At 44.1% G+C, this 15,562-nt stretch overlaps 1 protein-coding gene across 3 annotated transcripts in view; it reads left to right on the plus strand.

The window, feature by feature from the left end:
• The window catches only part of FBXO36 (F-box protein 36), an 87,861-nt gene extending 85,904 nt beyond the window's left edge, over positions 1-1,957 (plus strand). For 2 of the 3 annotated variants that reach the window (XM_015069259.3, XM_027048553.2), the window contains exon 4: positions 1,417-1,957. In XM_015069259.3, coding sequence (XP_014924745.1) covers positions 1,417-1,605 — 189 coding nt within the window. In that variant the 3' untranslated portion in view covers positions 1,606-1,957. The remainder of the gene's footprint in view (positions 1-1,416) is intronic. The other variant, XM_027048549.2, reaches the window with a different exon arrangement.
• Positions 1,958-15,562: the final 13,605 nt, after the last annotated feature.

Below are 15,562 nucleotides of genomic sequence, written 5' to 3' on the forward strand. Positions count from 1 at the left end.
TTTGTCACAGTAAAAGCAAAATGCTGATATTTTCTGGATGATTTATATGTTTCATGTTATAAGAACGACTACTTGGGGTGCCCGGGTGGTTCAGTCGGTTGAGCGTCAGACTTCGGCTCAGGTTTGTGGGTTCGAGCCCGTTGTAGGGCTCTGTGCTCACAGCGCAGAGCCTGGCACCTGTTTGTAATTCTGTCTCTCTCTCTCTCTGTCTCTCTTTCTCTCTGCCCCTCCCCCATTTTCCCTCTGTCTCTCTCTGTCTCTCAAAAATAAGTAAACGTTAAGAAAATTAGAAAAAAAAAAATGTCATACTAGAAAGTCCTGGCTAAATGGAAGCTGAATTGTGGCCGCACTGAACTTGGAGGGAGGACAAAATGGCCTCATGCAGATCTTGGGCCAGAGGGGTCTTATCTGTCCTTTAGCCTCATGGCTTCCAGTTAAAGCCCCAGGCTGCAGAGGAACATCTCAGAGAAGTTTCTCCCCAGAGAATGGCTCACTTTGCCATGTGCTGGATGGGCCCAGTGAGTACACAGAATTGTGTGATTCTGGTACACGGTGTGATGTCACAGTGTGCAAAGGACTCAGAGCAAAACTTGTGGATGGGACCCTGGCACCAGGAATGGGGGCAGGTTGGCTGTCTGAGGGCTGCTTGTTCATTATGAGGCCATCTGCTACCAAGCAGCCTGCAGTAAACTAAGCCGTCAGCTGTATGAGCCCAGTGAAGAGATGGCTTAAGTGAGGGTTTAAGATGGAGGCAAGTTGGGGCACCTGGGTGGCTCAGTCAGGTAAGCGTCCGACTTCAGCTCAGGTCACCATCTCACGGCTCCTGAGTTTCAGCCCCGCATTCTGTGCTGACAGCCCAGAGCCTGGAGTCTGCTTCTGATTCTGTGTCTCCCTCTCTCTCTGCCTCTCCCCTGCTCATGCTCTCTCTCTCTCTCAAAAAAATAAATACTAAAAAACATTTTTTAAATGGAGGCAAGCTTAGCAGGAGTTAGCAACGCTCCCACTCTCGAAGCTGCTGTAGTGCTTGGTGGAAGGTTGGTGGGCCATACCATTATCAGCCTGTGTTGCATGGTTAATTGGAAACTGACGCTATAACGTGGTGTTTATAAATTAACTATATAACGTGGTGTACGTACTATTTCCCGCTGTCGTGTATTTTTCACCTTAAATGAGAGCAGGGCTTGGTTTGCTCCCCGAATCAAACGCCGCCTTGTCCTTTTAAGCATTTGGGTACTTGCCTTTCCTCCAAGAGGAAAGAAAGGAAGCAAGAACTGTGTCTTGTACATCTTCATGCTCAGGTAATGTTTCCTGCAGTGTCTTCACCGGCCGTGAGAATCGGGTAGTGATTTTGTGAGGGAATGACTTTTCCCTACCCGGGGACTGACGTAACCCACCTCTGCCTTTTTCCACGCACAGCTGTGCATGTCGGACGAGCTGTGGGAGAAGATAGTTCACTCTTGCTGTGACACCATCACACCTGACATGAGGGCCCTGGCCAAGGATATGGGCTGGAGGCAGATGTTCTTCACCAACAAGCTGCAGCTCCAGCGGCAGATTCGCAAGAGGAAACAGAAACAAGGGAGCCATAGAACCAGTCACCTTTAGGGACACATCTTCCCACCTGCAGGAGGGCCGAGAGACGGCTGTCTTTTTCTTCTGCGTCCCAATCTCTTCTGTTTCCTTCGACTGAGCACTAAGATTTCCTTCGATTTGAACTGGCTGGTTCAAGGACCCACCCGAGAAGCATACCCAGCTGGTGTTGGCGCACAGGTGCACCAAAACCCGACTCGGCAGTGCCTTACCTAAACCGCAGTCTCCTGCAGTGAGGGTCAAGTCCGTGGCCCCTGCAAAGGGCTGCATGACAGGAAGCCCTTGATACCCATAAGAAAAGAGGCTTCTGCTGTACAGGAAACAAACAATAAATGATTATTAGCAGGTTTTTTTTTTTTTTACTACATATCCGTAGTTTTTTTTCTGGCATTTGAAAGGCATCCTGAGCTTTTGAATCTTTCCCCAATGGAGGTGGCTTTGTGTCCTCCCCCCCTACCCCCCCCCCCCAGGGAACGGGGAGGGGCAGGGGCCACGGGAGGCAGTTGGCAGTCTGGTGAGCGTAGCTGCCTTCCCAGCTCTCTTCCCCTACATTTGAATTCAGGGCCCCATCCTGTGGGCCCCGGGATGCCACGCTCCATCCCTGCGTGGGGACAACCCCAGATCTAGCCCTGCGGCGAGCCCAGCATTCTGCCTGTGGACCCCTCTCCAGAGCCCACCTTCCCAGGACTTCACGTGGCCAAATAGAGCTACCAGCTTTTCTCAGAGGGATGCTGTTTCCCCAAAGGAATGTGACGGGTAATTTAGAAAGTGCTTTCTCCCTGAGCTGTCCTGAGGATGAAGTACCCCCAGATAATGACAGTCTTAGCGCAAATAATCTAATGACTCCTTTTAGGTGACAGAAAAAAGTAGCTGTCAACCTCCCATCACCTTCTTCACCGTTACCATTTCTTCTTCCCTACGACCTCCACCTTAGTGCCTAGAAGAGATCATCTATGCTGCACCTGTTCCCCGTGCAGGGGAATTTCCTGTGATGCCCCGAGACCTCCCACACGGGCTGTTCTCCACGCCTGAGTCCTTCCGAACGGCTCATGGCTGTGGCTTGGTGACACCTTCTTTCTCTCTCTCTTTTTTTTTTTTTTTTTTACCAAAACCTGTGTTAATATCAAACCAGATTTTAACTCCCATCCCTTAAAACTCACACCCATGAAACTCAGAGATTTTCCAGCAACATCTGTGAGATCAAGTGCGGTCTGCTTCCTGTCAAAGTTGTGCCTGGATGGAGTCCAGGCAAGAGCAAAGATTTAATGGGTGAGAGACCCAGGCCTCATTCCCCACCCGGGAGAGATCTGTCAGGGTGACGCAGGTGACTGGCCGGCAGGCGGAGGGCACGCACTTCGTCACGGCCCCTGCAGCCTTGTTTCTCCCCGAGGTCCCTGAGGTCGCTCAGGGCCGGCTGTTTAGTGCCAGAACACAGATTAATACCACGTGTGTGCAACGACTGTGTGTGTGCACAACTTGGTGTGCAGCATAACTACATAAATATAAAATTGCAACTCATTCGTCGCCGATGCAAATATGTCAACAGCTTAAGCATTGCATATCTAGTGTTTAATCAACTGACAGACTCTGAAAGCTTATGGGCAGGCACAACATTCTAGATTCAATAAGAATTTGTATTTGGAAGAACACAAATGTGGCCATTTGAAAACTCTTATTACCTACGTAAAATATAATGTAAAAATGGGCGCTGAAAGTAAATAGCAATGAAAAGGGAATTATTCATACGTTGACTGATGTTAGATAGGACTTTAAATAACATAGGTTACTAGATTATTCTGGGGATTATTTGCCCTAATGATTTGGGTGCCTTATTACCTGATTATAATTTTTTTTTTTTTTGTCAACCTATAGACAGTATCACCAACCTACTATCTGCAGGGGACCAGTATCCTCAGCAGCTGATACATCTTGCCCCTCTTCGCCAGCCTCATTCTCCATGTTTGATCCCACGTGACAATCCCACTGGATGGGAACAGGCAGGTCTGGTGTTGATCTCTGCCTCACTTGACAGCTTTCACGTAGACAAATTAATCTGCTTTGCTTATGACACACCATTTCACAGTGAAATGCTGCAGCATCGTATAATCTTGCCCTTTCTCATATTTTCAGTCAAAAGTGTTCCTACTCTGTTATCATTTACCGTTGTCACAGTAAAAGCAAAATGCTGATATTTTCTGGATGATTTATATGTTTCGTGTTATAAGAACGACTACTTGGGGCGCCTGGGTGGCTCAGTCGGTTAAGCATCCAACTTCGGCTCAGGTCATGATCTCACGGTTTGTGAGTTCGAGCATCGGGCTCTGTGCTGATAGCTCAGAGCCCAGAGCCTGCTTTGGATTCTGTGTCTCCCTCTCTCTCTCTGCCCTCCCCTGCTCATGCTCCGTCTCTATCAAAAATAAATAAACATTAAAAAAAAATGACCACTTAACAACAGCAAATGTGAAAACTTATAAACAACAAAAAATATATTTTACTTAATGACAAATTCTCTTACTGCTTTTTTCCTGAACGAGTTAGCTCGGTACTTGCATTCAACCTCACTTATGTGGAATCCAAATTGATCAATTTTGGATTATTGATCAAAATAGTGATTCTGGGTAGGCTCAAGATGTAGACAGAGACTATGAATTGAGCAAAGGGTGGGAAGCAGGGGTGGGACAACTTAACCAGTCACCACTCATCATTGTTTTCCCAGCTGCTTCTGTCCAAGATGGTCACCAGCCCGCATTAACTACCCCAAACTGACTCCCACGACACCCAAGACTAACATAGAACGACCTTAACTAAAAACAGAAAACCTTTGTGCGACAGTTTTTTGCTCTGAGCTCTAAGATGATGCCATTTATCCGCAGTTTGTGTTAAGATAATATACTGTGGGAGAATGTCCAAACTTTTCAGCTCGGAGCCATTGGTGAAATAAGAGTGAATGTCTTTGATATTAAAAACGGTACGTAGACAGGCTACCACCACATGAACGAGAAAACATGCCCCTGCAGTTAAAACATAACATTATGCATGAGGTCATCTTAGAAAGTAAAACTGATATCTTAGCTTTACGTATCTATTGTTTTGAAACGAGATCATCCATACCGCGGGATGGCAGTCATTTGCCCTTCCTTGCAACATGGAACCCTCAGGGCCGGGAGCTACCAAAGACTCCGTGTTCCCTGCTTATCCTGTTCCCAGATCCATGTTCCTTCCACATAGGTCTCCATTCAGAAAAGTAGTTTGCAGTTGTGAAATTTGTTCCACCCATCCAGGAAGTCTTATAGCCATAGATCCATGGTCACAGAATGAGTTAGAATAAGCTTAGAAATAGTAACGGTAATGGTAGTGGCAGCTTTCATTCGTTGAATGCCTACCGTGTGCTAAGAAACAGGTAGTAACCACCTTAATTCTTGCAGCAACCCTTGAAGGTAAGTGATTATTATTTCTGTCTTAGAGATCAGAGATCTACCAACTATGGTGTAGGCCTAATTTGATTAGCGCCTCTTTCTGTAGAATAAAGTTTTATTGGGACATAGTTTAAGCATCATCTATGGCCACTTTCACATTACGGTGGCAGTAATTGGGAGTCACAATACAGACTGTATGGCCTGCAAGGCTCAAATTATTCTCAAAGAGGACAAATTAATTTTCCCAAGGTGTCGTAACTAATAAGTGGTAAAGCTGATATTTAAATCTGTACTTAAAGTCTGTGCGCTTAACCACAAAAACCACATACCACTTCTCTTTGCGGAGCCAACACCTCATTTGACCAATGGAATTTGAAAAGGTGATAGGATTTGCCCAAGGTCATTTGAAATAATTAGAGGGCCTTGAGCATGATATAAGAGACCATTCTAATTTAGTTGTCCAGGGAATATTCCAAGCTTTTGATGAACTAAGTTGTTTTTTTTTTTTATTTTGATTTTAATTCCAGTGTAGTTAAGAGTGTTATATTCGTTTCAGGTGGACAATATAGTGATTCAACAATTCCACATATTATTATCAAGATAAGTGTACTCTGAATCCCGTTCACCCATTACACCCGTCCTCCCCACCCACCTCCACTCTGTTAACCATCTGATTGTTCTCTGTATAGTTGAGAGTCTGGGGGTGCCCGAGTGGCTCAGTCAGTTGAACATCTGACTCTTGATTTTGGCATAGGTCATGATCTCACAGTTAATGGGATTGAGCCCCGCATCGGGCTCTGCACTGGCCAAATGGAGCCTGCTTGGGATCCTGTCCCTCCCTTTTCTCTCTGCCCCTTTCCCGCTCACGCTGTTTCTCTTTTTCTCAAAATAAATAAATAAACTTAAAAAAAAAAAGAGTCTGTTTTTGGTTTGTCTCTCTTCTCCTTTGTTTGCTGGGTTTTTTTTCTTAAATTCCACATACAAGTGAAATCATATGGTGTTTGTCTTTGTCCAACTGGTTTATTTCACTTAGCATAATACTCTAGATCAATCCATGTTGTTACAAATGGCAAGGTTTCATTCTTTTTTATAGCTGAATAATACTCCATTGTGTGTGTGTGTGTGTGTGTGTGTGTGTGTGTATATATTGTGTGTATATATATATATATAGTGTGTGTATATATATATATATATATATATATATATATACATATATATATATATATATATATACAACTCAACACCCAAACCCCCCAAATAATCCAATGGGAAAATGGGCAGAATACATGAACAGATATTTCTGAACATGAATACATGAACAGTGTGTATATATATATATATATGTATATACATATATATACACATATATATGTGTGTGTGTATATATATATATATACACATTGTGTGTATATATATATATATATATATATATACACACACACACACATACACACACACTACATATTCTTTATCCACTTATCTATCAATGGACACTTGGGCTGCTTTCATAATTTGGCTATTTTATTTATTTTTTTATTTTTTTAGAAAATGTTTATTTTTGACAGAGAGTGAGACAGAGCATGAACGAGGGAGAAACAGAGAGAGAGGGAGACACAGAATCCGAAGCAGGCTCCAGGCTCTGAGCTGTCAGCACAAAGCCTGATGCGGGGCTCGAACTCACAGACCGCAAGCTCATGACCTGAGCTGAGGTCGGATGCTCGACAGACTGAGCCACCCAGGCACCCCTGTAATTTGGCTATTTTAAGTAATGCTGCAATAGCCATGGGGTGCACCTATTCCTTCAAAGTAGTGTTTTTGTATTCTTTGGATACTCAGTGAAATTACTGGATCATAGGGTAGTTCTATTTTTAACTTTTTGAGGAAACTCCATACTGTTTTCCACAGGGGCTGCACCAGTGTGTGTTCCCACCCACAGCACATGAGCGTTCTTTTTCTCCACATCTCTGCCAACACTTGTTGTTTCTTGTGTGTTTGATTTTACCCATTCTGACGGGTGTCAGGTGATCTCTCATTGTGGTCTTGATTTGCATTTCCCTGGTGATGAGTGGTGTTGAGCATCTTTTCATGTGTCTGTTGGCCATCTGTATTTTTTCTTTGGAGAAATATCTGTTCATGTATTCTGCCCATTTTCCCATTGGATTATTTGGGGGGGTTTGGTGTTGAGTTGTAAAAGTTCTTTATATATTTTGAATAGTAACCCTTTATTGGATATGTCATTGGTAAATATCTTCTCCCACTCAGTAGGTTGTGGTTTAGTTTTGTTGGTTGTTTCCTTTGCTGTGCAGGAGCTTTTTACTTTAACGCAGTCCCAATAATTTATTTTTGCTTCTATTTCCCTTGCCTCAGAGAATATATTTAGAAAAATGTTGCTACATCTGATGTCAGAGAAATTTCTGCCTGTGCTCTCTTCTAGGATTTTTATGGCTTCATGTTTCACATTTAGGTCTTTAATCCATTTTGAGTTTATAGTTGTGTGTGATGTAAGTAAGGGGTCCAGTTTCATTGTTGCACGTGTAGCTGTCCAGTTTTCCCAAAACCATTTGTAGAAGGGACTGCCTTTTTCCCACTGCATGTTCTTGCCTCCTTCATCAAAGATTAATTGACCATATAATTGTGGGTTTATTTCTGAGCTCTCTATTCTGTTCTATTGATCTATGTGTCTATTTTTGTGCCGGTACCATACTGCTTTGATTACTACTGCTTTGTAATATAACTTGAAGCCTGGAATTGTGGTATCTCCAGTTTTGTTTTTTCCTTTGTCAAGATTACTTTGGCTAATTGGGGTCTTCTGTGGTTCTATACAAATTTTAGGGATTATTTGTTCTCGTTCGGTGAAAAATGCTGTTGGTATTTGATAGGGATTGCATCAAATCTGTAGATTGCTTTGGGTAGTATAGACATTTTAACAATATTTGTTCTTCCTTCCAATCCATGAGCATGGAATATCTTTCCATTTGTTTGTGTCGTCTTCAATTTCATCAGTGATTTATAGTTTTCAGAGTACAGATCTCTCACCACTTTGGTTAAGTTTTTTCCTAGGTATTTTATTATTTTTTGTGCAATTGTAAATAGGACTGTTTTCTTAATTTCTCTTTCTGCGGCATCATTATTAGTGTATAGAAATGCAGCGGATTTCTGTACATTGATTTGTATCCTGCAACTTTATTGAATTCATTTATTAGTTCTAGTAGTTTTTCTGGTGGAGCCTTGAGGGTTCTCTATCTATAGTATCATGTCATTTGCAAACAATGAAAGTTTTACTTCTTCCTTACCAGTTGGGATGCCTTGAATCTCTGATACAAGTCAATCACAGTCTGATTGCTGTGGTTAAGACTTCCAGTACTGTGCTGAATAAAAGTGGTGAGAGTGGGCATACGTATCTTATTGCTGACTTTAGGGGAAAAGCTCTTCATTTTCCCCCATTGAATGTGATGTTAGCTTGGTTTTGTTGTGTAAGGTCTTTATTATGTTGAGGTATGTTCCCTTTAAACACACTTTGTTGAGGGTGTTTTTGTTAATTAAAAAAATTTTTTTTTTACATTTACATCCAAATTAGTTAGCATATAGTGCAACAATGACTTCAGGAGTAGATTCCTTAGTGCCCCTCCCGCATTTCGCCTATTCCCCCTCCCACAATGCCTCCAGTAACCCTCAGTTTGTTCTCCATATTTATGAGTCTCTTCTGTTTTGTCCCCCTCCCTGTTTTTATATTATTTTTGTTTCCCTTCCCTTACATTCATCTGTTTTGTCTCTTAAAGTCCTCCTAGGAGCGAAGTCATATGATTTTTGTCTTTCTCTGACTGACTAATTTCACATGGCATAATACCCTCCAGTTCCATCCACATAGTTGCACATGGCAAGATTTCATTCTTTTTGATTGCCGAGTAATACTCCATTGTATACCACATCTTCTTTACCCATTCATCCATCGATGGACATTTGGGCTCTTTCCGTCCTTTGGCTATTGTTGATAGTGCTGCTATAAACATGGGGTGCATGTGTCCCTTTGAAACAGCACACCTGTATCCCTTGGATAAATGCCTGGTAGTGCAATCGCTGGGTTGTAGGGTAGATCTATTTTTAGTTTTTTGAGGAACCTCCATATTCCAGAGTGGCTGCACCAGCTTGCATTCCCATGTGGAGGGTTTTTATCATGAATTGCCATTGTAGTTTGTTCAATGTTTTTTCTGCATCTATTGAAATGATCATATGGTTTATCCTTGTTGATGTGATATATCACATTGATTGATCTGTGAATGGCAAACCACTCCTGCGTCCTGGGAATAAATCCCACCTGATTGTGGTGACTGATTTTTAGAAACCTATTGTTGGATTTGGTTTGCCAATGTTTTGTTGAAGATTTTTCCATCTATGTTCTTTTTTTGTTTTTAAGTTTTATTTGTTTTCGGGAGCGAGAGAGAGCAGGGGGTGGGGAGAGAGAGAGAGAGAGGGAGAGAAAGAATCCCAAGCAGTCTCCATGAAGAGCCTGGTGTGGGGCTCAATCCCACGAACCATGAGATTATGATCTGAGCCAAAATCAAGAGCCGGACGCTTAACTGACTGAACCACCCAAATGCCCCTCCATCTATTTTCTTGATGAATTAAATTATTGCCCATTTTTTCTATAAATAAATATCTTAAGTTCATTTAATAATGAGGAGTAAATTCTTTTTCAAAATCCTCACACAATCTTCAGGAAAATTAAGGGATTGAGTGGAGTGTTCAATATGGCTCACTAGGACCTTCCAGGCTCAGCCTCCTCTTCCTGCCACTCCCTCCACTTGGGAACCAGTCCGTCCCAAGGACTCTTACATCTTTCAACTTGACCCGACAACAGGAGGGGCTCCCCAGGGCCAGTCTGAGACCCTCACCCCAACCCTCCCTGCTTGTCATTATTGGAAGTCAATACCGTTCACCTGTGGCACCTTGAATGCTTTTCCAGTGATGTCTGCCCTCCGTATGACCCAGTTCTCCTTTCCTAGGTGACAAACACAGCTGCCGCTCAGCCTTTGTCATTTGACACCAGCATTCTCACCCCTCGCTGTTTGTGGACATTTTGACTTTGGAGGCCTCGGGTCCACAGAAGCCACACTCCGACATGGCCAATATGGCCAGTTATTCTGAAGCATTCACACCTGAGATTTCTGGGGTGAGGCCACCTCCCCTTTGAGGGAAGTCTCCTTTCCTCCACTTGCTCCAAGCACTTGTGACTCTTTGCTCTGCTCTAACCTGGGCCTCCTCAGACCCATCTCTTCCTGTTCATCTAGTAGCCCCTCACTGGCTGTACTTGGTTGCCTGCCCTCTCTGGACTCCGTGATCAGTGACACCCTCAGTGACACCTGACCGCTCTTCCCCTTTCACCCTGGGCTGGCAGACTACTTCCTCTCCCCTGCGGCAGACTGCAGAGCATTGCCGGAGAGCATCCTAAGATGCGCCTCTTTGGTGCACTACAGAGACCGACCCGGCTCATCTGGCCTCCCGCCGTTGCTGCGACAGCCCGCTTACTGTCTCATCTACTTCCTGGACTCCTCCCGGTGGGTCCTCAAGCCGTGCCTCCCACTTGGCAGCAATGAAGTTACCAGTGTAAACCGCACAGCTTCTTTTCTCTCCTGCTCTAAATCTCCCCGCCCTTGGTCCTGCCTTTTCTTCTTCCCACCTTCAGAGGCAGGCGTCACCTTATTTCCAGTGCTCACCCCTTCCTGTTGGCAGGGACCCCGGTCCTTCCCCCTCCGTGTTCTCCTGTCCCTTCAGGCTGTCCTCTTCACAGATTCCCGTCTCTTTCCTTCCCTTACGTGTACCCATCATTCCTCGGAAGAGGCTTCACTTCACCCTACTGTCCTTCGTGCCATCCTGTTTCTCTCCTCGGCGGCCACCAAACTTCTTCCACTGTTCGTTTACCAGCCGCCCCCCCTCCACCTGCTCCCAATCTGTCCTCTGCTCTTCCTGCATTGGCCTTGCCCTCCCTCGGCAGTCTTTGGAAGCCACCCCCTTAGCTGCTGCCCTGACTCTCCTTATTAATTCATTTCCAAACACCATTTGTTAGTTACTCTGCGCCAGGCACTGGACTCAGCCCCCCGGGGATGCTCGTCTAAATAGAACACAGCCCTACCCACCAGCAAGTTCACGGTCAGTAAACACTCGGCTTTTTTCTCCTTTAACATCCAAGGTTCTTCACTAGCCAGCTTCACTTCCTAACCCACTGCTCCTTTCCTTCCGCCTTGGAAGGATTCTTCTATTCCCACCCCTAATCGTCCTGCACACGTGCCTCTACTTACCTCCAGGTTACTTCTCCAGGCTGTTCCAAGCCTGTGTGGTGTGATGCTGCACGAGAGAGAGCCTGCTGGTGCTCCAGCTCACCAACACCAAACCCAGCTCACCAAGAGGGCTTTCACCAGGTGCTTCGCAGACTTCTGCTTTGTGCCCCGTTGGAGACACTGTGCCAAGGGCTTGGGAACGGCTTGAAGAAGACAAACCAGGGCCCCTGTCCCCATGGTGCTTGCTCGGTGATGGCAGTGGAGGGGGATACAGAGGGTCGGAGGGTAATAGTTTGAAACCTTTTCCTCGGAGATTCCGATATGCACCCTGGGTGTGTGTGTGCCGGGGGGCGGGGCGGTATTCTCTGCTCCATCCTGTTCTTACTGGACACGTGCCTCCATGAGGGCACTTGAGACGCACTGTCTGACCGTCAACCTCGTCTCCCACTTTGCAGAGGTTGGGCTTAGCAGTGTGAACTTGACAGCTTCTTTTCTTAGCGTGTCTGTCAAGGTCTTGTACAATGCTCGCCTACTTTCTCAGCCTGGTCACAGCCCTAATCCTGATTACTTCAGGTGCCTGTTGAACCTGAACTTCTCCTGGGCTTCCCCGAGTCTGTGGTTTTGCTCCCTTGGGTCTCTCCTTGCCCTGTCACACTGCCAGCCCCTAACTTAATCATACCTGGCCTCCGAGGCCACTTCAACTTCCAACGACCCTGTCCTTCAGATTCCTCTAACAGCGCAGTTCTCAAAGTGCGGTGCTGGGACCCTCGGGGGGGGGGGGGGTCCCTCCTACCCTTTTGGCAGTCTGTGAGATCAAATATATTTTCACGATGATCTTAAGACATTATTTGACTTTTCCACTCATTCTTTCACAAGTGAACAGTGGAATTTTTCAGAGGCTACTTAACCTGTCATGATGTTAGCTCTCTGAGGGCTAGCGGAATGTATACATGTAGATTTTTGTGTTTTCTAGAATCTTCTTAGGCAGTAGATTTAGGATATAAATAGGTTCAGTTGTCAGAGGCTGCCTCAGTTTGTTCTCAGGACTTCTCCTGTGCTCTTGCTAGCAAATTTTGTGGTACCTCTTGTAATTTAGGTAATCTCATTATTATCGAACAAATCATTTTGATATCCTGAAGTTCTCCTACGTGGAAACACAGCAAGAGTAGGTATGCTTTGTTGTTTTATTTTACAATGTAATTTAAAAATATCCTTCCAAATGGTTTATAAGTTTTAAACTTTTGTAAAACTCATGATTTTAGAATTTAATAGCATTTTATTCTAAGATTTTTAAATTTACTTATACTTTTATTATATTCAAGGCTGGATCATTAGCTTTAAAAAAGGGAGATTAGAAAGCTTGCTTTCTTAGCCCACAGCTGCACCATCCAAACCTAAAGATGCTGAAAAAGAAGAAATACTGAAATCTGCTTAAAAAGAGTGTAAATACGAAACAAAATATTTCTCAAGATTTATCTTTTTCCTTGGCTTTATGATGTTAAAATTTTACCTTCTCGGGGCCTCTTAAAGTTGCAGCACCATTTTGAGAATAATAACGTAGAGTTTAAAGAAAAGCGAACTGAATATTTTAAATGTAGATGTGATGAGTTCATTAAAAGCCAAAAATTGATCATTACAGCCTTTCAGACGCGAAACGCAAAAGCCATTGAAGCCCCGCGCGGGGAAGTGACTGTGCTGAGCCGTCTGGAGACAGCACAGACGCCCCATGCAGCTGACGCTGCTGGATGCCTTCTGGATGGAGAGTCAGCAAAAGGAACCACAGCAATGCCACTTTCTAATGATACGGTAGCTTGTCAAATTAGAGATTTAGCTGCACACATGAGGGCTGAGTTAGTATCTTCTGTGCAGAATTGGACTTTTGTCTTACACGTGGACAAATGAATAGAAGTGGCCGGACTCACCATTTTGCTTGTATTCATCCAGTATCAACACCAACTATTTTCTTTTCTCTTCTTTTCCTTTATTTTATTTTCTTTTATTTTAATTTTATTTTGTTTTATTTTATTTTATTTTATTTTATTTAAGACAGAGCCTGAGAGCAAGGGAGAGAGGCAGAGGTATATAGAAAGAATCCCAAGCAGGCTCCACACTCAGCATGGAACCCGACACAGGGCTCGATCCCATGACCCTGGGGTCACGACCTGAGCCCAAAATCAAGAATCGGACATTCAACCAACTGAGCCACCCAGGGGCCCCTGAGATGTTCTTTGATGTGAATTCTTGTAAACAAACTCAGATGGCGCTACAACATTCAAAATATTGAACAGCTTTATTCACTCTCGTGGCTGATCCCGGAGCGACTGTGTTGATGCTTGCACTGACTGTGCAAAAGCGTTGGTGGGTCAGCGGCCAGTGCCTTAGCACAAGTCAAAGGAGTGACGACAGAATGTGCTGGAAGCCACTGTATTTCCCACTGCCAGGTGCTTGCAGTCGAATAATCAGCAGATTCACTTACGGATATCTTTGATGAAGTAGTAAAAATTATCATCTGTTATTTATTAAGTCCTTACCCTGAGTCCACGTCTTTTTAAATTTTTTTTTTCAACGTTTATTTATTTATTTTTTTGGGGACAGAGAGAGACAGAGCATGAACGGGGAGGGGCAGAGAGAGAGGGAGACACAGAATCGGAAACAGGCTCCAGGCTCTGAGCCGTCAGCCCAGAGCCCGACGCGGGGCTCGAACTCACGGACCGCGAGATCGTGACCTGGTTGAAGTCGGACGCTTAACCGACTGCGCCACCCAGGCGCCCCTCATCTTTTTAATATTCTGTGTGACAAAATGGGAAGGTATACACAAAGAACAGCTGCTGGAAATCAAAGTCCAGTGGTTGTTTTGGGGAAAAGCACGTCTGTACCTAAGCTGCAAGCTGAACTTACTGCCTTTTCCATGAAATACAGTGTTTACATTTGGCAGATACATTATTGAAAAGTGAGGCTGTCCCTTCAAGGAAAATAAGTGCAGTATTTGTTGCCAATGATGATATTTAAGCTTTCGAAAGGAAATTAGAATTTCAGATAATTTATATCAACCTCCATGAGCTTGTCCACTTGCCAATTGAGATAGAATTTACCTACCATAAAACTTACCCTGTTAAAGTGTATAATTCAGTGGTTTTTATATATTTGCAAAATTATGCAACAATTAGCTAATTCCAGAACGTCTTCATCACACCGAAAAGATACCCTATTAGCCGTGCCCGCTGGCACTCCCTCCACACACCCCTTTCCTTCCAGCCTCAGGCAACCGTTAATATGCTTTCTGTCTTTATAGATTTTTGCCTATTCTGGATATTTCATATAAATGGGATGACACAATGATCATGTGAGTTTTAAACATATTGTGTGAGATATAAAAACATTGGGGAGAGCCATAACTCTCCGGCGGACCAATATTTTCCGAATGACGAAAGCATTATGTTACAAAATTGTAAGTGGGCAAAAGATCCATCCAAAATGCAAGGCAGGTCAACGGCTTCTAATGTAAAGATGGTGCAAAAAGTTGGTGACACCATGTCAGATTCCACGTTGCAACTAACCAAGAAATACCACTTGTTGGGGCGCCTGGGTGGCGCAGTCGGTTAAGCGTCCGACTTCAGCCAGGTCACGATCTCGCGGTCCGGGAGTTCGAGCCCCGCGTCGGGCTCTGGGCTGACGGCTCAGAGCCTGGAGCCTGTTTCCGATTCTGTGTCTCCCTCTCTCTCTGCCCCTCCCCCGTTCATGCTCTGTCTCTCTCTGTCCCAAAAATAAATAAAAACGTTGAAAAAAAAAAAAAAAGAAATACCACTTGTTGAGTTTTGGCATGGTATTCAAAAAGAATCTACAATTATCTGAAGAGACTATTAAATACTCCTCCCCTTCCCAACTACATATTGGGAGAAGGCTGAACTTTCTTCATGTATGTATGTCAATGAAAACCACAGATCACGACAGATCAAATGCAGAAGCAAATATGAGAATCCAGCTGTCTTCTATGAAGCCAGATATTAAAGAGATTCACAAAAATGTAAAAGAATGCCACTATTCTTTTTTATTTTTAGAGAGAGTGTGAGTGGGGGAGGGACAGGGAGAGAGGGGGACAGAGAATCCGAAGCAGGCTCCACACTGACATCAGCAAGCCTGATGCAGGGCTCCAACCCACGAACCGTGAGGTCACGACTTGAGCTGAAGTCAGATGCTCAACCAAGCCACCCAGATGCCATTACAATGCCACTATTCCTACTAAAAAAATTTAGAGGGGAAAATATGATCACTTTCCATAAA

The sequence above is a fragment of the Acinonyx jubatus genome, chromosome C1 (genome assembly GCF_027475565.1).
Source record: "Acinonyx jubatus isolate Ajub_Pintada_27869175 chromosome C1, VMU_Ajub_asm_v1.0, whole genome shotgun sequence".
Classification (NCBI taxonomy): domain Eukaryota; kingdom Metazoa; phylum Chordata; class Mammalia; order Carnivora; family Felidae; genus Acinonyx; species Acinonyx jubatus.